The sequence below is a fragment of the Haliaeetus leucocephalus genome, unplaced genomic scaffold, assembly GCF_000737465.1.
Source record: "Haliaeetus leucocephalus isolate CR32 unplaced genomic scaffold, Haliaeetus_leucocephalus-4.0 Scaffold140, whole genome shotgun sequence".
Taxonomy (NCBI): Eukaryota; Metazoa; Chordata; class Aves; order Accipitriformes; family Accipitridae; genus Haliaeetus; species Haliaeetus leucocephalus.
The window spans coordinates 12,485,866-12,507,513 of NW_010972576.1; the positions used below are offsets into that span (position 1 = coordinate 12,485,866).

Genomic DNA, 21,648 nt, shown 5'->3' on the forward strand with positions numbered 1-21,648 from the left:
TAATCAGCTAGTATTTAGTATACACAAGTAACAAACACAGTTGCAAAATAAGCCATCATTTTGAGCACTGGCACAAGCAATGTTGCTACTTTTGAAGAAGAATGTTAACTTATTTACTGTAAGCACCTCAAATATCTTCCAAATCTATGTCAAAGGTATACACTGTCTGATGCTTCACCAAGATAGAGTGAAGTATGTGTGCACATACACAAGTGCATGAAACCCAGCTCAAAGTAAGCGTAAGCTTCGTGCCTTGTGTGTTCATACACTCATATCGATTTCAGATTTTCTTTAAGCCTAGAAGCGAACAGTCGACCTGCCTTACACTGGTTCCACAGAGAATTATTTCAGTGAAAACAAATACCTTTTCAATCTTTTGAGCAAATTTCACAAGTATAATTTAGGCATACTTGCCAGATAGAAGTCATAGCGAAGAAGTGTCATGCTGTACTGAATTTCTTGATGACAAAAGCATCACAGCTCATTTGACACAGGATGACTCAAATATTGAGTCTAGGATTATTCTGCAATACTCAGGAAAATATCAGCAGATTTTCCATATAGTAGCAATATAAGGACTATAGCAAATTACTTTTCAAGAAATGTTGCATTTCTCCTATAATTGAAATATCATACCATAAGAAAATGAAAAAAGCATTACGTGCTTTGGCTATGCATATTAAACATGCCCAGATTATACATTTGACTTGACTTTACCAGGTACTGGTATTTATTCTTTCCCAAGCATTCAGGAAAATACTTTATTTCAAAGAAATGACAGAGTACTTTCAGCTTCCCTAACAAGCAAATGTAATTTCAGCCCGAGGGTTCATGGCAGTCTCAGCTAATCATGCTCCTGGCCACCGCAGTCCCCCTTGCTCCGGCTCCTGGTCTCGGGCTTCCCTGAGCAAAATGAACTGCTTCAGCATACTAAACCAGCAAAAAGCCAAGCACTGTATTTAATGACGTCATTTTTGCCAGGTTAGATTTCAGTGAGCTTAGCATTCTGGAACAGCTGAACACGGGTGCAGGGCAGCTCCTGAGCCCAGGAGGATGGGACAGCCAGCAGGCAGGTCAGGCTGCTGCCACAGAAGAGCCCCCAGCCAGCCAAGCTGACCACAAACACCACTCGAGAGGTCAACAGCCACGCTGGAGGAAAGGGTCACTTGCACTGGCTCAGCATTTCAGGAGGTGAAAGGAAAATGGAAGACCTACATGCCCAGCTCTGCTCACCTGAGGAAACATCTTCTGCAGGACTTGTTTCACTCTCTTCAACCCACAATACACATAATGGTATTATTATAATAATTCAGTGATTGCGTCAGGCTAAAAGGATATTTGCAGTTATGTGGCTGGCAAACCAACAGCAGTGAGTACAAGAACATGGTCTAAATTCCTTATGTAATGAGCCAAATTTACTATTACAGCCAATTTTACAAAACTGTCTTAGCATTTTAACTTTAAACCCCAAAAAAGCAACAGCACATATAAAAAAAAAAAAAGAGCAGCAATCTCTTGATATATCTCAAAAAAGGAAGCAATTAAGACTCATACTTTTTCCAGTAACATCAAGGACACTGGAAAATTGCATAGAAAATAAGAAGATTGCCAGGAATTACACTATTTTTGTAGATGAAAGGATGGGGAAGAAGTGGGAGGAGAAGGAGCTATCTTCCATATTGTGTAGTTAATTTTCCAATTGAATTGTCATCACAATGCTTTTACTTCAAAGTTTATCACACAATTGCAGAGACATGAACCACTATCAAATCTTCCAAATGCAACTCAGATTTTCAGTCCAGAACTACATTATCATCTTTATACTAAACTTCACAAAATAAGCTGTTCTGAAAACTCACAGAAAGGTGAGGTTGCTCCAAACCCCAGTGTAACAAGCGTGGATTGGTCAGCTAGTTTCTCCAACTCTCTGCTTTTACTATCTAAAAATTGGGTTAAACTACAATTTCTTGCTTTTCTGTATCTTAAATCAGTATATCAGCCATAACCTTTGAAATATTGTACTTGTCAGGCTGCAGATCATGTGTTATTGGGGGGGGGGGGAGTTCTCTCTGATGCAAGAAGTATCAAATGCTACTGAATTTGGACACAAAGATGCATTGCACAAATGGCTTCAAAAGTGTATTTATGCAATGGAGAAGAAGCAAGCAAGAAGAGATAACCATGAAAGACCATCAGGCATTGGCATTGTCAAAAGCCTCCTCCACTAGATATACTCACACAGCTTGACTGCAGCTGCAGAATAAACTACTGAAAAATATACACCTGTGTGATATTTTAAGAATAAACCTGCTCCCTTCTGTTTGATCTGAGAATCTTCCCCAGACCACATCCCCCTCACAGTTTGATTAGTGTATTGAAGTAATGTACACAGCAGGTACCATGGAGACCCAGATTAAGTAGTCACTGAAATGAAGATTTTCCACACATGGAATGCAGTATATTAATATACTAATTATATGTTTCTTCACAACTATGTTTAAACCATCTCAAACAGCCACAATACTTGAGGAAAGGACAGGAGACAGCATTTTTTCTTTCAATGTAGCATAAGTTCTTCTGCATGATTAAGCTAAAAGGACCACCACCATTTGTCATAATGTCTATCAGAAGATTTAGAAGTCACTGGAAGTGTATGATGATAATAGAGATTTAGGAATTTCTCATCTCTCGATCTTTCTCACCCCACCTTACCCATTATTTTATCCTCAGGAAGAGGATAAAAGGCTCCTATCCTGGACAACATTTGATACGTAGACCGCTGGTTTCCCTTACATAGTTTATTAATTAAGAATGCAAACATAATCTTAGTTTTAAACTTCATCATAGCCCAAAAGACTAGGCTTTTCCTTTTTCATGTGATTTTCACTATGTGGTTTTTTCTTCTCATTTCTTATTGATACTTTCAAAAGCAAACAACTGTTTCATTTGTGACATGAAATACATGGTGTTTCAGCAAAATAATAATAATAAAAAAATCCTATCCTTCCACCTAACTGCATCATAACAAAGGGTTTCCTTCTCTTCTGTTTGTTTTACAAGTCCTATTGCCACAGCAGTGCAGGAAAGGATGCACTCTTGGAACATGCAATGGATCAAAATAGGAGGGTGTTGGGCAGAAAGCGTCATATATTACTTCTTCAAGTAGTCTCATAAAATAAAGGGTTTTTTTAAAATTATATAAAACTTTACTCTTCAGTCAAAGCGTCAATGCACATCATATAGTTTAACTAAACTCTAGTACCCCAAATCTTGTGAGGATGCTTCCCCCCCCCATCCCCAGTTACTTAACCTCTAGCAGAAATTTCTCATTGGAGCGTAACTTAGCAATTCAAAGAATCAGGTTTTTAATTCCTATTTGTTAGGATTTCTAAATTATTCTCCTCCACTTTCTCCTTTCTAATATTTACCTTTATACCAGGCTTTCTGTACCTGTTTCTAAATGACATAGATATCATGTGAGTAATCTCTTCTGGCTGAAAATGTAATTTATTTTAATTGGAACTGAAAACTTGTTTGAGGGGTGGCAGGAGGAAACTGTTCCTATTTCCTGCTATAGTTCTCTCAGCATCTAATTACACCCATAAAGAGAAACAATGGGGAGGCTGTGTGTTATTCAGTTTAATGTGGTTAATTACATGATTCCTTGTATGCATGCAAATACACCAGAGCCTCACAACTGATACAGCACCCACACAGCACATTTATCAGCTTTAACAATTGTGCTTTGAGATCACATACAGTATACCCTCTAGATATAAAAACTGGAAAAGGTTTCTAGTTCACAAGAAAAAAAATTGAACATTTTTTTCAGCAGCAGAACAGACACCCAATCAAAAAATTCTAACCATTAGCATCTGTATTTTCCACAAAATTCCTGCCAATATGAATTAATTTCTTGCAACTAGAAACATACCCTTCTTACTGAAATACCCTTCCCCATGCTTCCCCTGTAGACAGATACTTTGGGGAGGTCCTTTTTTATACCCCCATATGCCAAAATACTAACAGGAGTTGAACCAAATGCTTCCAAAAGTTTGAAGAGATTTGGGGCACCTCAGAACAGAATAAAGGTACCAGACAGATTTTTTGCAAGTCAGATTCTGTGCCCAGGTACTCCTGAGGACACAAAAATCATATTTTAAATATTATCTATCACTGAGGCCAAGGTTTAGGTTTCAGGTGGGACAAGGACACATCAGGTGGATGGATCCTCTTCATTACTACCCTTTCTTCAAAGTCCTGCATAAGCAATACTTTGTGAGTCCAAAGGCAAACAGAGAGGGTAGGTGGTCAAGGAGGGTACAGAAGAGACAGCTGCGGGCACTCAAAACACCATGCTCTCCTCCACACACTTCAGTAACCTTAATGGGGAATAATTATCAGTCCAGCACTGCAGAGTAATAGCTCTTAATGATAGCTTAAATGTCAACACTGCCTGCCCCAGGAAGCACATGTGAAAGGACTTGGACTTGAGAAAAGACAAACAACTGAGTGCTCAGAGAGCAACTCTTCCAAGGCCAGATTTTTCAAGAATCAAGTCACCAAGGTGAAAAAAAAAAAGGGGGGGGGGAAGGAACTGCATATGGTCCTCCTTCGATGAAGAGTCAATGAAATGTTTCAGAGGCTTAGCATGACGCAGCCTGAGCTCAGATGAGTCACTGGGGTTCTTGGAGCAAAACAGACGATGTGGATAATTGATAAAATAGGGGCAGACATTAAGAGGGATAGTCCTGATGCCTGAAGAATATGATGGCTTTTGTGAGGAGCTAACCTCCCTCTCCTCACTACACAGTTGGAACAGTAGGAGGTCTGTTCAGAAACATGGTGTTAAGAGGGAAGGAGGCATGTGTACAAGTTGGAAGGAAGAAGATGGATTAATTGAGAAAAGAAGTGGCAGAATTTAGCCCTGATCTATCTTTGAAGCTGGCCCTGCTTTGAACAAGGGGCGGGACCATGTGACTTCCAAAGGTACCGGCCAACCTAAATTATTCTGTAGTTTTGAGGAAAGGGCTTAATGTAGGAAGAACATAACAAACAAAAAAAAAACAAAACAAAAAAACCCCCCCCCCCCCCCCCCAACCAACCCAAAACCCACATTATCTTCATTACTGAATGAAACCCTATGCTGAAAAAAGTGCTTTAGTTTGGAGAATAAGTCACTGATACCTAGGAAAAGCATGTGATGAAATACGAGAAAAAGAACCTGCAAAAGAGAAGATAGATGTCTTTTGGCAGACTAATGCTTTGCTTTTGTTTAAACTAGCTAGAGTAATTTAGCTTCAATAGCACAGTGAATAACTGCTATTGCTACAAAGTTTTAACCTTTACCCACTCAATTAATGTTAGACCTTAAAAGCTCTTCTCAAAGAAAAGCTTTACATAAAAACTAGGAAAGATGATATTCCTATTCCTGACATCCTTACAGATTAAAAAAAAAAATAAAATACAGCCCTTGAGGTTTTAGAACACACAAGAACAAGGTTTGATCAACTAATGGGAAAACTTAGAATTTTTGCTTACACAATTGAAATGCATTTCCTCCTGCTGTAAAAATCCGCTCCAAGCAAGGTGGCAGATCTTCATCATTTCATTGTCACCTCAATCCAACACAAATCCAGTTTATTTTTCCCTGCCTCCCCAAGTAACATAACCTAAAATTTTTCCCAAATGTTTATTTAGAAAAAGAAAATCAGACTTGAAAACAAAAGGCTGACTTGCATTAATTGCTTATGCTCATCTGCTCTCCCACACTTGTGGTAGTCTTCTTGCCTGTGCCTATAGCAACAACTGGAAACCTTTCCATTCCGGTTTTACCATAATAGTTATTCTTTCTCTCTTGCACATTAAAGAATATATGGCCTTGATAGCAGGTACATCAGGAAGCAGCCAGACATACCAAATGCATACCACCAGATGGCATCTTCAACCAGTTACATTTTAAAGAGCTCAGGCCTTCAGAAGGAGATCCTGCATTTGATATAGTCTTTGTATTCTGAAGACTCAAGCCTCTATACTACAAAAAGCAGAAGCATCTTTGAACACCTAGATTGGCGCCAATGATCTGAAAGTCATTTTGTGTTGCTAAAATCATCAGTTTACTGAGGATACATTTGTTCCCTCAACAAGGATTCAGGGAGCCATAGAAGTATTCTACACCATGCTTGGTGTCTTCTCCCCACACATCCCCTTAATGCTTCTCTAATTTTACAATAAAATCTAGGTGCAATGCCATTAAATTTCCATGGAGGGACTACTGGTTTACACAGGATTTACTTACAGTCAAAGCTGACCCTCTGTATTAAGAGGTGGGTTTGGCTATAAATAACCTCTATGTGTGTTTGGAAATTAAGTTTTTCCACTACAATGAGCAAGTCTATTTCCAGTAGGAGATACCTTAATAAAAGCAAAAGAAAACAAATGAAAAAACCCCAAACCCCAAGTAATTCTAAGAGAATCAGTAGACTACAAACCTATTTTTAATCTGCTGCAATCAATCATGAAAATAACAAGTATAGCATACAAACCACCCTCAAATCCTTAACAATGATTGCTTTATTGTACTTAGAGAGCAACCTAGCATCATTTCAATACTGGCTTACCACACTAATCTCATTTCAAGTAAAATTTTGGTGAAATGGCCATCACCTGTCATAGGCTCTAATAATCAACTGCAGTTCAGAGACAACATATTTTCTTATTTGTTTAGAATCTAAAGATGATTTTCTCCTCAAAGGAGCTTTACCCTTTCAACTGGAGTTTTTGAGATTGTTTGGGGAAAAAATATAACCTGGTTTTAAGTATATAGGCTGATCTCACAAACATCTCTTAGGTCTACTTCTCTTTACTTTTAATTGTGTATCTGCACTGAGGCTAGCTTTTTCCCCTCTTAAAGTTTAGTAAGAGCCAAAGGAAATGAAGTGGAACAAAGAAGAAACATTAGCTTTCATAATTTATTACTCCAGACAACTCCGACTATTGCCCATGACAGAAAGCAAGCCAAGCAGAAAGAAAAATGGCAGTGTTCTTGCACTGCCACTTTGTCAAAGGCTGAAGTCACACAATTGATTTCTATGGCCACTGGCAATGCCCCCGGCCCATGTTGCCACCCTGCAGCTCTCAGGCTGTGTGTACAGAGGGCACTGAACACAAATGAGAACATGCATGAAAGATGAGCTGAAATGTGGTATGGGTTGTTTTCTTTGTTTTTTTAAGGTCATCGATTAAAAATTATGCTTTAAAGTATTCTTTATTAGTACAGGTTAATAAAGAATAAATCTGACACAGTTCACTCAATTTGATCTCCTTGATTATTCAGAAAAAAATTTTTTTGGTCTGGCTGGATAAACTCCTGCAGTGAACTTGACAAGCAGTTCATTTTGATTTCTGAATTCAATCTATTTTGATTGAAGCAATACTTTTGTGATGTTTTCCACTTGTAAAGGTAGAATATCTTGCAGGGGTAGATCTGGAGCAAGAAGGGGGAGTAAGAGTGACTGTCAAATATTCAACATGGCAACTTTCAAAAGTAACATCTGAAAGCAATGATGCTGATACACCTAATGAGCTCCAAGGATTCTCCGCAGCACCTTCCCTTTTGTGGAGCACCAAAAGGCTGGTTTTGATTCTTAGCCACAGGCTCTTAAGTTGGAGCTTAATCCATTGCCATTGTGTCCTTGGGTTGCCTGCTTTAAAGATGATGACACAGCTAGATTCAGAAAAACTCACAAAAAGGAACAACACTGACTTAAGCCAAGCGATCCACAAGGTTCAACACAACTGCTGAGCTCAAGGGATTATTTACGCAATAAAGAAAGGGAACGACAAAATGGTATACGACTGAGATTCCTCTTGAAAATTTAATTCTTGCTGAATCTTCATCAGAGGATGAGGAGCAAGATCATCCTCACTTATCAAGAATATTTTCTCAGGAAGTAATTAGCATCCTGAGTGGTATCAGTACATGAATTTCAACTAGATTTAGATGCCCAAACCTAAGAGAAGAGAGAAGCAGAAGCCAATACAGTAATTCTGGAGACAGCACCAAGGAACAAGTTTAAACTCACCATTTATGATTTGATGCCCTAAAAAAGGCACATAATGACTCCTGGATCAGAAGAAAATGTTATGGCTTGACGCACTACCAGTACAAATCACGTACACTATTGCCACAATCCCCTGTGATGCCTCCCGAAATCAACTCCAGATTGAAAACATGCTCCTGTTCAGCACAATTAATCTTCACAATTGTTGCATTTATTTAGAGAGCATAGATTTTATAGAGTTTAAAGACAATTTTAAAATATGAGATTTTTAAAAACTAATTAAAACGTTTTGAACTGTAGGTGGTTTTTTTTTCATTTAAAAAGGCAATATCTTCACAGAGGATATTATATACACCTGGAAATTATTCTATAAATGTTTTATCTAGATAAACTACAGAACACCAAATAGAGAAAGTATCTGTCTCAGCTCCAGTAATATTTTTTAGAATAATTAAAATGCTAATGAAAAAGCATCTAAAGGCAGGAAGAAGTAGAAGAACCATCCATCCCAGAATAACATCCTTCTATAAGCATCATTTCCAACTTCTAATGCTGAGTTACACTCTTCCTAAGTGATGACAGGTAATGTTTATAATATCTCCTAAGAAGGAACCTGCTAGTTATCTCCTTTGCACTTGCCAGTGCTTCACAGTCAGGTTTTGGTGAAAGGTTAGACACACAAACGTAAAGCACAGATAAAGGCAAGAGGTGAGTGGTGTTAGCTCCAAAAGCACAACCAGACTCTAAACAACAGGGGGACACATCAGTACAGCGATTCCCAGATCGGATGAATGTAGTGGTACCTCCAAAGTGGCAATGATCAGCTGACACAAAAAGCTGTTTGTCTCTGTCTTGCTATTAGTCTTCCCTCTCACTCACACTCCAGTTCCTTTTCTTCTCTCCCATAGCTGTTCCCGGCTTGATTTCTACACTACAGATGCTCTACAGCTGTTGCAGGTACAGTGTGATTAAGACAGAATCAATCCCCCTTCCAGCCTCATGCACATATAAATCATGATCCTCTATTATTTCACACACACACATAATGTGGGGTATGCTGGTTCGTGCACGACTGGTAGATTGGGGGGGAGGGGGGAGAGGGGGGCAAACATATGCTGGAATTTCCATCTCCCCCCTTCTAGGTCTTACTCATTTCAGTAGCTCCTCCATTCAAAATGGGGGAGGAAGGAACATGGGTGGCTGCGATTTCAGCAATGATCCCACTGCATTCCCACACCCCTTGCCAATATAAACTACGACTGAAGATTGAGTTGAATTAACCTGAGGCCAGAATCAAAAGGAGGAATAACTAGGCAAAGCTAAGAGAACATGAAATGCAAGAACAAACTTTCTCTTTCTTTCTAATGAGGATTACACAGTGCAAACATCAAGGTGATTTTCAAAAAAGAATCCAAGTGTCAAAGACCAAGAACTACCCAGTTCTAACTCAAGTTGTGCCACGAACTACATAATTGCAGAGCAAATAAAAAACCTGATTTACAAGTTTCAGAAAAATCTCTGAGAAGCTACAATAAACACCACTGCTATGACGTACTATGTCTTCTCGGAATAGCCCTAGAAGAAATGCTAACATGCTATAGTGTGCCATCAGTATTTACATGATGAAGCAGCACCCACACGCTAAATAAAAGATGGTAAGAACAAAGTCCTAAAGACTTAAGTATTTGCAAGCAGTTGGTTTTGTATTTTTGCTGGTGGTTATTTTTTAATCAATGCAATTTCTGTGCTGACTTGAAGCCCAATACATATTTGATTGTCCATTTCACACCATCAAATTAAGCTCCATATCTGAAGGGCATCTTAGACTCCATGGCTTCACTTTGGCTTATTTGACTATGATTTTTGCACCAGAGCAAGTTAACTATAGAGAGATTATTTATAAGAACAAGTGAGGTAGTTGTAAAAATACAGTCTGTAGTATCCACTGCCTTGGCAATAATGATAGATTTAAGCAGCTGCTACTAGAAAACATCAGCTCTGCCAAAATATCAGATGCTAATGTCTGAAGTAGCTCAGTTAAGCTACAAGACACAATCACTTTGTTCTACCGGGGTGCAGGCAGGCATATTTCAATCCATATCTGGAACTGACAGAAGCATTTAGGGCAGGAACAGATCAAAAAAAGTTTGAATACATACAGCCTTACATCTTCACCTTCTTTCAGAAGTCACAGTTTTTAAGCCACAAGTGATTTGATGTATTATGAGTTCTTAATAAAGCACGCAAAACAGCTGGACCAGTGTCAGTTTTAATCAGCAATCCAATTAAAGCACCCAATCAAGTTCACCTTAGCTGTTCAACAGTATGTTTATATCATAAATTATTTTTAACAGGAGTGTAACATGCAGGTTTGCTGTATTTTAATGACTTATTCAACCGCAATATGTAAGGGGAAATAATTGTTGTAACAGCAAACTGCGCTCATGTATACATTGAGAAAAGAGTATATCTAGCACATTTTAAAAAATGATGGCAAATATTTCTTCATAAAGTCTAATTCATTTATTAAGTCAGAGAACACATCTGCCTTATACAGGCATGTAAAAAGAATTGGACTATCATTTGTCTTCAAGAAGGATGCAAGAGTACATGATGCTGCTGATACTTTCCCCTTCCTCCTCTTCCATGGTGTCAACCTGTTCTGTTGAAATGTCATATTATTTATGCAATCAAGATCATGAATGGATATTAAGAAAGAAACAAGTCAAAGTTTGTTTCAAACTAACATTTACCTCACTGCAGCCAATGTTAATTTTCCTACAATGAAGGAGAATTAACTCCAGGCAATTTATTCTGAGTGAGAATAATTTGCTGAAATATGTCTGGTTCTCAGGTGTCACTGGTCCAGACAGGGAAGGTGTACCAGTATAACATAGAAACTCAAACTGATGTAGTTATATCAGGAACATTTGGGGTTCTCATGCATTTTAAGACTAGAATGAACAAAATACCAGCATGTTTTCAGAATGACTAGCAATACAGTTAAAGCAGCTAAAGAAGTTACTCACAACTGAAAGATTCCACTATTTGGCTGAGATACAGAAAAAAGTGTTGTACTGTAACCAACACCCTGATTCAGAGGGCAGACCCCATCACGTACTTACTCTTAGTATCACAAACAATATTCAAGATGCTTTTTAAAGATAACTTTAATGAATGCATTATGGCAAAGAAGGGAAAAGAATAATTCTTCTGTTCAACACTTACCCTCAGAAGCTACAGGCATCTAGACTTCAAACCAGCATTAAAGCTTTTAGACTTGGGAATCTGAAGACACCGGCCACTTAGGATGAAGTTTTACAATTTGATCATGTAAATGGTTTTTTCACGACATGTAAGTAACTATTTTAGCTATAACAGTGCCCTGGAAATTCAATAGTTTCCTCAACAATAATCACGGTACATTAGGTTTAGAGTATAAATTAAATTACTTAAGTGTGAAATAGAGAAGTTTTAACTAAAATTGCCTTTACTGAAATGTTAATTTCAGACAAACTTCAATGTTGTGCTAATATGGATAGATCTTCCACTACTTGTAGGCCCCTAATAAGCAATCTTGTTTATTTTCCATCCTGGAATTCTATCTTAAACTGCTTCAAAGGTAAAAATCAGAAAGAACTGTTTTAATTTGACTCTCCAATTATATCAGATCATTTACATGTGTGCTACAGTTCAACGCAATTTTAAACATTATTGCCTTTTTACTACAATGTGGGCATAAATAGTTTTATTAGCTTGCCTTAGCATTGATCACTTTAGCTGGAAATTCTTGATGTTTACTTGCACAGCACTAGCAACCTACTAATATTACTTTATGCTACCAAATGAGAGAAATTGGGCAAAGGAAAAAGGCATGTGGAACATGAGGAAATGTTCATGCCCAGGAGACCCTACCATCCCATGGAATAATGTACCCACAGAATATCTGGAAGCCTCAAAGATCATACAGGCACAGGCTGGCAGGAAAAGGCTTTCCCTCTGTAGTTTTTATGGGCCTATAATGCACCAAAGGTTCTGAAGGTCACCAGAGCTGCTGCAGTTGTTCCCACAGAGGCTATCCCCAGATGCCTACAACCTCTCCCCTCCCATCAATGTAGAGTTCAAATTGCAAAAACCCTCAGCGTGCTCACTACAATACAAACTTTACAAGCAATTCAAGTATTTAAGTTGTGTTTCCATACCACTGCAAGAATCGACCAAGCCAATGGAATTTTTTACCCAAAGACACTACAATGAAACTGCAAGTGGGTGTATTCCCCCTTAGCATGCACAAGGTTAGTACTTACATACCTATTGGAAATAGATACGCACCCTACCTTACATTATGCGATGCAAAGGGAATAGCAAGGAAGGCTCTGCAAGCACAGTGGTTTCCTTGCATCTACCACGACCGTAAATGAGGGAGCAAGCTGCAAAAAACAGGACTAGTAGAGGAAAACAATATGGCCAAGGAAAAGACCTGCAGAGAGTGAGATGTTTTCTATGCTGCAACAGTAAGCTTTTATTCTGTCTTCATCCCGTGCTCTCCTATCTTCACATACCAAGCTGCACACACCTGGCATTTCAGAAAGCTTGGAACACAGGATAGCACAAAGTCAGGGCTTTCTCAATGAAGCACGTGAATGTTTAGAACAAACGTATATGCTTATTTTACCTATTTCCCATTTTTTCTAAATGAGGGACTGACAGATGCTGCCCTCTGTGCCTGCACATGGCCTGGCTGTTATGACCAGGACAGCGACTGTTGTCTTTGCCACTGCTGGTGGTAGCACCCACACAAACAGAATTGAGAACATCTATACACAGGCAGCTGCCTCGGTAATGTTCATACGTTATATATAAGTACCATGTGCAAAAAAGCACAGGTTTATAAAGATGCATATGATTTAGGGTTTTGTGTTCTTAGTTTACTTAGAGGAAACTCTTGTTAATAACAATGGGCAGACTAACCAAAAGGAGTGCGCACTGATTATACAAAATATTCACTTGTGCAGTCATATGTGCAAGAGGTATCATGCTATTTTCATTCAGTATCTGTAAATCTAACAATATCCTGAAGAAAAATAATCCAAAAGGTACAAAGAAAGACGCACAATGATAGATTTTAGATAGATATACCACTTAGAGTTCTAGGTCTACCCTGTAGTTAAGTATGTCATTTAAGGAGGTATAAATTCAAATCACAGAAAAGTTAAGGTGGGAATATCATCTAGTGCAACCTGCTCTGCTCAAAACAGGGCCAACTTCAAAATCAGATCTAGCCTCAAAGCTGGAATTGGCTGTTGTCATCAGCTACTTTGCTGTTGAAATCAAATTCTGCAATATGACCTTTGGGTTCTTGTATTTTAATCCCATCCCCTCCAGATTAATAACGCTATTTAACCTCTTGTAGCTGGTAATTTTTGCAGATGTTGGAAAACAACAATTTACCATGTTCCAAAAGTGCAGGTTTGGTTGCTTTGAAAAGGACCAGTGAACTGAGGCTCATGAATGTCAATAAATCACACACCTAGTAATTAAAGTGAACACCACAAATGTTGGCAAAAAAAGAACTTCATATTTAGGATGTGACAGAATTAAGGTTTCAAGTACAACCTCTCTTGCATATGCATTATGCTACAAATTCCTTAATTATATAGTCACTTTCTGCTCTTTTCCATGCAGTCGACAGAATCAACCATACTCATGCAGTGAGCAACTTTCAAGTTGTGCTCTCTTCACTTGTGTGAAATATGCTTTAGTTACGAAACTTCCACAAATCTTACTTACTCTGAGGACAGCACGATCAGCTTGCTCACATACTTTCAACACCACTCAGTATAGCAGTATCTCATCACTTTGAAAGACATGTGTGAATTACTATCTTCAAAACACAAGTGAGCTAAAGGGTCCATTTTACAGACTGGGAGACAAGCAAGGCAACATTGCCATCAAAGGCTTTACCTAAATTTGTTTTTCTGACATAACACATTGAAAAACCCAAAGAACTTCTCATTTTATAGATAATTCTGTAATATACAGAGGTATACACATATACTTAGGCACAAAGTTACCCATGCACTGAAGTCAAAGGGACACATGCTTGGCATGCAGTTAAGAGTGTTCAGTACTCAAGAACAGCAGGTTTTAAATCTGGAAGCGAGGGCCCATAAAACCAAGCAGGTAGTTAGTCATCATGCAAAGGGTAGTGTACATCAGTTGCCCAGAATTGCTCTGTATAGTAATGAACCTATATAAGGCGGCCACATAAAGCTACCCAGGCAATTCAAAATCTGGCATTCCCAACTGTTCTTTGGAGTGTGACTTCAGTAAATATTGCCATCAGGGAGGTTCAGAGAGATACTTCCTTAGCCTTCTTAGAAAAAAAACAATTAAAAATGAGCCTATTTCTCCATGTGTCATTATACTGTTATGAACATAAAACAGGACTGGAAATTCTAAGGCTGCCATAGAGACATCTTTCCTCTGAACACTGAACAGCTGTAGTCTAGTGGTAGATCAACCTCATTAAACCCACAAGCTTAAGACGAAGGCCACAGGCCTCCAAGAGGAGGGTATTGATGAAGTTGTCAGAAACAATCCATCTGTGGAAGGTGACTCCCTGTCCCCTTGCTGTCTGCCCATTCCCTGGTGGGTGAAGGCTGGCATAGACATTCCCCATGGTGCTGCAAGCAACTGGAAAGCATCCTGCTAGCCCAGGGCGCCTGGCTCACTTCCCCACACTGGAAATCCAGATGACCCCACAACCCTTGTGCCAGCCATTTGCTGCTGCCAGACATGAGGCAGGTCTGTACTGGTAACTGATTCTACCACAGCTGTTACTCTGCATCCAGGCCCACTCCACCATGTGCCTCTTCACCTCCCAGACCAGGTGCCTTGCCCAGCTAGTCCAAACACCCTGTCAGTCTCTTGCTCATCTTCCTACTTTGCCTGCCCAGCCATCTTCTGTCAACCTCTGACTCAGCCTCTTGGCTATTGTCTCCCAAGCTTTGCACCCCTAACACATTTTCTTGTCTTCATGTCAAGTGGCCAGTCTCAGCCACCTCCTTGTTGTCTCCTGAGCACCCCATCACCACTTGTCATCCCTACTTTCAGCCTTCCCCTCAATACACTCACTTTTTTGGACCCAATTCTCTCCATCCTTCCCAACTCACATTCACAAGTCAAGACAAAGTTGCCTCAACACTTCCCAGATGCACGAACAGTCCTGACAGCAGAGGACTTGGAGTCTCTTTTTAGTTCAGGCTCTGTTCAGATTCACACCCAGCAAAAAGCAGCCCTGTGTAATAACTGCAGGAATAGTTCACCTTGGTTGTAAGGCAGAACTGTAGCAAACTATGCATGCATGTAGCAAACAACCAGAATTTGAGCTAAGATCGCAAATGAATTCATCAGCAATACTGCAAAAGGCTTATAACCTTGCCAAATTTGAAAACAAAATGTATTAACTCTAAATGACAATCACATTGGTGCTTGCAGCTAAACACAGATACAGTGTAAGTTTTATACGTAAATGCAAAATAATGGACTGTGCATTCCACATTAAGGGTCTTTGCATGTCTCCCCCCATTATACAAATCATCTTCTCCCTCAAATCCAGGTCTTCTATGTACCCACTTTATTTCACATGACTTTGCTTATAAACAGAACTCTGATATTTTTTCTGAGGACAATTATCTCACCCCTTAAAATAAACAAAAGAGAAATTTCAGATTGAGGGATGGCTGCACAAGGCTTGAAGAACAAACTTTACGTGTTCTTTAACATTTATCAAGTATATCACTGTACTAATCCACAGTGCTCTTACTTCAACAGTTATGCTCTTCTATCTCTCTTCTTTTTGATGATCACAGTCTCATTAACCAGTTACAGAGATATGTTTCTAAAAGATGAATGTATTTCTCACAAAGGATCCCATATTAATGATTTATGACTGCCACTCTTCAACAAGACTGCTTGCCATGTCTAAAATCTAAAATTTACTTTCTTCTCCTATCAGTGGTTTTGTTTGTTCTTCATATGTTTGAAAAAAGCTTCCCTCTACTCCAAAGTTATTTCTCGATTACCTGTATACCTTGCACTTCCACCACATCATTGGTCAATTGGTATTCTCTTTATCCAGACACCTGCTGTCATACTACTCATACAAAGAAAATTGTCAGGCCCACAGCAACATGCCTCACAAGCTTTCCCAACCTCCCCCTCACAATTTATTTTTTTCCTTCTTTTGATGATCACTTTCATAACTCCAGCTTTCATGTTTGTTCATACAGAACATTAGCACTTCTCAGCTACCCTGCTAACAAGCATTAGGAGCTGAGCTTTCCTACGCTAGCTTAAAAGAGAGTAGCTACCAGCCACCCTGAAGAATGCTGCAGTATCGCAGTCGCTGCATGAGAATAATTTCAAAAGCAGGAACAAAGCAAGATGTAGGCTCAACTGAAAAAAGAATCAAAGACTTAAATTATACCAGTGTTATACAATGGGGTAACCTTCAGGAGATTAATCTCCAAAATATAATTCAGAACAACTCTGATACCTTCAAAAGCATTTAAGAAATAATTTTTAAACAGAGAAATTAAAAAAAAGAGAGAGAGAACATTAAACATGGACTTATGGAAATCAGTCAGGACACAACACACCAGACCCGTCCTCCTACAGTCTACATCTCCCAATGGATTAATGTCCTGGTTTCAGCTGGGATAGAGTTAACTGTCTTCCTAGTAACTGGTACAGTACTATGTTTTTGAGTTAGATATGAGAAGAATGTTGATAACACACTGATGTTTTCAGTTGTTGTTAAGCAGTGTTTAGACTAAGCCAAGGATTTTCCAGCTTCTCATGCCCAGCCAGTGAGAAAGCTGGAGGGGCACAAGAAGTTGGGAGGGGACACAGCCAGGGCACCTGACCCAAACTGGCCAACGGTGTATTCCATACCACGGGACGTCATGTCTAGTATAGAAACTGGGGGGAGTGGGGGCGGGGCAATTGCCACTCAGGGACTAACTGGGCATTGGTCAGCGAGTGGTGAGCGATTGCATTGTGCATCACTTGTATATTCCAATTCTTTTACCATTATTATTATTATTGTCATTTTATTAGTGTTATTATTATCATTCTTAGTTTCTTCCTTTCTGTCCTGTTAAACTGCTCTTATCTCAAGCTACGAGTTTTACTTTTTTCCCCCCCAACTCTCTCCCCCATCCCATGGGGTGGGGGGGAAGTGAGTGAGCGGCTGCGTGGTGCTTAGTTGCTGGCTGGGGTTAAACCACGACAATTACCAAAAAAAAAAAATCACACTCAAAAAACAAAGAGAAAATCCACAGAAAGGTAGCATTTCTGCATGTCTGCCGCTCAGTTATGGACAATGGTATTGCACCTCTACGACTTCTTCCATTTATCCTGAAGTGTCAAAGAAAATGTCTGTAGAACTTTATTCTCGGTCTACTCGGGGAATCCTTTTATTCATCTGATTTCCTTTATTCATCCATAAGCTGCAACATGATTGACATCTTTTCCATCAGAATTGTACGGCAGCATGACAAGCTAATTATTACATAAAAGATGATACACGTTACCTCTCCAGGTCAAGCTACAATCCCCTATTTGGATGTCATTTTTAAAATTACAAGCTTTAATTAGTCGTGAATCATCCTAGTCCAGACACTATGCTCTTCAGTTTCAAAGAAGGCTTCCTGAAAATGAAGGTTTTGCTACTTCGATGTAGGTTTTGGTGAATGCTGCCAGTACTGATAACGAAGACTGGTAACCCTTCTTCTGCAGCAGGTGAACCTACTTCTTTTACTTTTTTGGGGCTCTCCAGAAACGAAAGTGATAAAAGGACCTGCCTTCTTAAACCAAGTTTTATAGTTTGGTTTCATAGTTTAAGCTGGCTGGAATTAGTTGTCTTTTGCCCCACAGCTAACTTTCTATGCCACAGATTGATTTCTTGCCAAAAACACATTCATATCCGATAACAACAACAAAACAAGGGAGGAGGCACATTAAAGCAAGCAAATGCATTCATACATTCAGAATGCAGTCGGAGGCAGGAGACAATTAGAGAAGGAAATTCAGAGTATAAGGCATTTCCTGAGGATTAATGAGTGGGTGGTAGCGTTTGATAGTCAAGGGCAGGATGGGTTCTGCAACCAACACAATTCATTAATCCCCCAGGCAACATAAACCGGGATTCTGCTAATTTTTTTTTTTCCTTTTTTCTGCACTCATTATTTTCCTTAGCATTTAATTAAAATTTCCATTTACTCTGATGCCATTGTTCCTTCAGAGCCCAATGCTGTCTTTATGTCTGAACAGTGCTACTATGGTAAATGACATCTATAAAATTATGGAATTAATACCTGGTGCAAAAGGCCAGATAACTTTTCAAGTTTAAAAAAGTTCTTCTAATCTTCTCTTAAAGACTAAAAATGTTCTCTGCCTTAGGAACAGAAAGGGCTCAGCAAATGTGATCCTTTCCTCTAATTTACAAGCTGCTTGATGGCCTCCATTATCCTAGTGGTAGCAGACAAAGAAAGAATCAAGTATGGGAGAGACCAAATGATCTTTAAGCTGCCTTTCAGCTTCTTAGGAAGCCACATACACTAATGCATTACTTATCATGTCCCAAACAAGCAGCCATCCCCTTCATCATAACTCCATACTAACCTGTGACTGGTGCATCTATGTCCAGCAAGTTTTTTTCCTGGCGGAGAATTGAAGCTCCCTCAGTTATTATTCTCAAAGCAACACTCTCTTCCAGTCTTCCTTCTTTCATAAGGTGTGCCTTTAAGATATCCACACGAGGTTTTCCATCATTATCAAACACTTCCTTAGCTGTGAGCCGGTGACTTGGAGGAAATGGGACAGCTGAGTGGAAAAAAACAAAAATACCTGGTCACTTTTTACTGCAAAGCCTCTATTACTGATAATGACACATTTCAAAAGACGTCTCTGCTGCAAAACAGCGTTGACATGAATTTTCTACTGCTTCTTATAATTTGTGGTTTAAATTCTACATACATTATCAAAGATACCATTAAAGAGCATGTATTCCATGGGCTACTTTATTCACGTGCGCAAGAACCACTAATTAATGCTTATAAAAAACTGAGAGGAAGATTTAGGCCATATTTACAGGTAGATATGTTCAAACAAGCCCCCCAAAAGGCATGGAAATATCAGGGGAAAAAAGGGAATGAAGCTTAAACTGCTCTAGTAGCACTAGAGAACATTGATATAATGCTCTTCCCTTAAGAGCATAAAATGTACAAACAAGTGCAATATTTAACTTCCGTGCATGGACATGCATAGATACACTCCAATTAAAATGCTAAAATCCAAGACAGACCTGTCTCTAACGACTTGGGGTAGGGAGATGGAATATATCTTCCCAGCAGAAGTAATAGTTAGCTACGCAAGATAGATTCAAAGCCCATCAAAGCATGCCTAAGTGCCAAACAGAGCACTCCAGCAAAAGCAGGGCAGAGGATGTATCAGACTGATGTTGGAAAATCGGTGGGTTGCCCTAGCAACATGGCAGTGACTAGCGAGCTGCGTACTGCCATCACGTAAGGTCTGAGGCATATAGCAAACTTCAGACACTCCTGCTCTGGCTCTCCTAGAGCCAGCTGGAGCGAGAAGGCTCAGAGGTGATGCTCTCAGCTGCCAGGATGACGCTGGAGCGTTATCCCAGCTTAACCCCTTTTCCCTTGCAGTTCAATCGGAGTGGCATCAGGCACCGTCTGCCTCTCCAGCCACAGGGTAATTATACTGATCCCTGCCACAGCTGCAGGAGGGTCAGGTTATTTGGGAGCTCTGAGCAGGGAGAAGAGGTGGCCGCAGGGCTGGTCTCAGCTGGCTGCATCTGCAGTGCAACCCTGTCCCTGCCAAAGGGTCTTGTCTCCCACCAAGTGTCTTACTGGCAGCTCTGCCACATCATGAGACACGAAACCCTAATGCAGCAGATCAATGTATCTGTTAGCTTCAATTTTCTTCTCATTTCACAACCAGTGTACATCAGAAACAGACCACAAATCACACACATCATTTAAAGCCCAAGCCAAGAACTCTTCACTTACACTACCAGAAGTAACAGAGCAGATAATAAACTATTTCACTTTGTGCAGTTATTTTCCACTGATATTTTAAACACAAACATCTTCAGAAAATTGGGGGGGGGGGGGGGCCACTTTTTTTGTCCTTTTTGCTGCCCCAGCTCCAGCAGTCCATTCACTGAAGTAGTCTGGTGGGGACTAATGAATGTAGGTCTTTGTAAAACACTGAAGCCCGACTGCTCTCAGACTTCAATGTGGGACAAGAGGAGAAGGTGAAAGTTTATGACGTCCCTGACAACACCAGGATTCTCCTGAAGCAATGACACCTACAACCAACAATGAAGTTAAAGTACAGCCCTCAGCTCTGGAAAACCCTGCCACAGATCCGTGATGATCTCACTCAATTGACAAGAACTCCTAGATTGCTATAGTTTATGTTTTGAATAGTACTTCTATGATAAGAGGTAGGCTGTTAAAGACCAAAACCCCACCCCACTTTTTGCAGCTACTGCAGTTAAGTCTATCCCATGAAACTCGCAAAAATGAGATTATACGCTTTGTCAATCTTTCACTTCTATCTGCAGCAGACCCTCAAAAGCAAGGCAACTGTATCACAGAAACATAGACTCAGAATGCTTTGGGTTGGAAGGGACCTTAAAGGTCATCCAGTTCTGACCCCCCCCACCATGGGCAGGGACACCTTCCACTAGACCAGGTTGCTCAAAGCCCCATCCCACCTGGCCTGGAACACTTCCAGGGAGGGGGCATCCACACCTTCTCTGGGCAACCTGTTCCAGTGCCTCACCACCCTCACAGTGAAGAAATTCTTCCTTACATCTAATCTAAATCTACCCTCTTTCAGTTTAAAGCCATTAGCCCTTGTCCTATCACTACATGCCCTTGTAAAATGTCCCTCTCCAGCTTTCTTGTAGGCCCCCTTTAGGTACTGGAAGGCTGCTGTAAGGTCTGGAGCCTTCTCTTCTCCAGGCTGAACAACCCCAACTCTCTCAGCCTGTCTTCACAGGAGAGGTGCTCCAGCCCTCTGATCATCTTCATGGCCATCCTCTGGACTCAATTCAACAGGTCCATGTCCTTCATATGTTGGGGGCCCCAGACCTGAATGCAGTACTCCAGGTGGGGTCTCACGAGAGTGGAGTAGAGGGGCAGAATTACCTCCCTCGACCTGCTGGTCACGCTTCTTTTGATGCAGCCCAGGATATGGTTGGCCTTCTGGGCTGTGAATGCACATTGTCACATGATGTTGAGCTTCTCATCAACCAACACCCCCAAGTCCTTCTCCTCAGGGCTGCTCTCAATCCATTCTCCACCCAGCCTGTATTTGTGCTTGGGATTGCCCCGACCCATGTGCAGGACCTTGCACTTGGCCTTGTTGAACTTCATGAGGTTCGCACAGGCCCACCTCTCAAGCCTGTCAAGGTCCCTCTGGATGGCATCCCTTCCCTCCAGTGTGTCGACTGCAACACACAGCTTGGTGTTATTGGCAAACT

General features: G+C 40.1%; 1 protein-coding gene across 1 annotated transcript in view; it reads right to left on the bottom strand.

Moving 5' to 3' along the window:
- PPP3CA (protein phosphatase 3, catalytic subunit, alpha isozyme) overlaps window positions 1–21,648 on the bottom strand; it is a 119,639-nt gene that overhangs the window by 97,196 nt on the left and 795 nt on the right. The window contains exon 3 of the mRNA XM_010561043.1: window positions 18,753–18,953. Within this exon, the coding sequence (XP_010559345.1) occupies window positions 18,753–18,953 (201 nt within the window). The remainder of the gene's footprint in view (window positions 1–18,752; window positions 18,954–21,648) is intronic.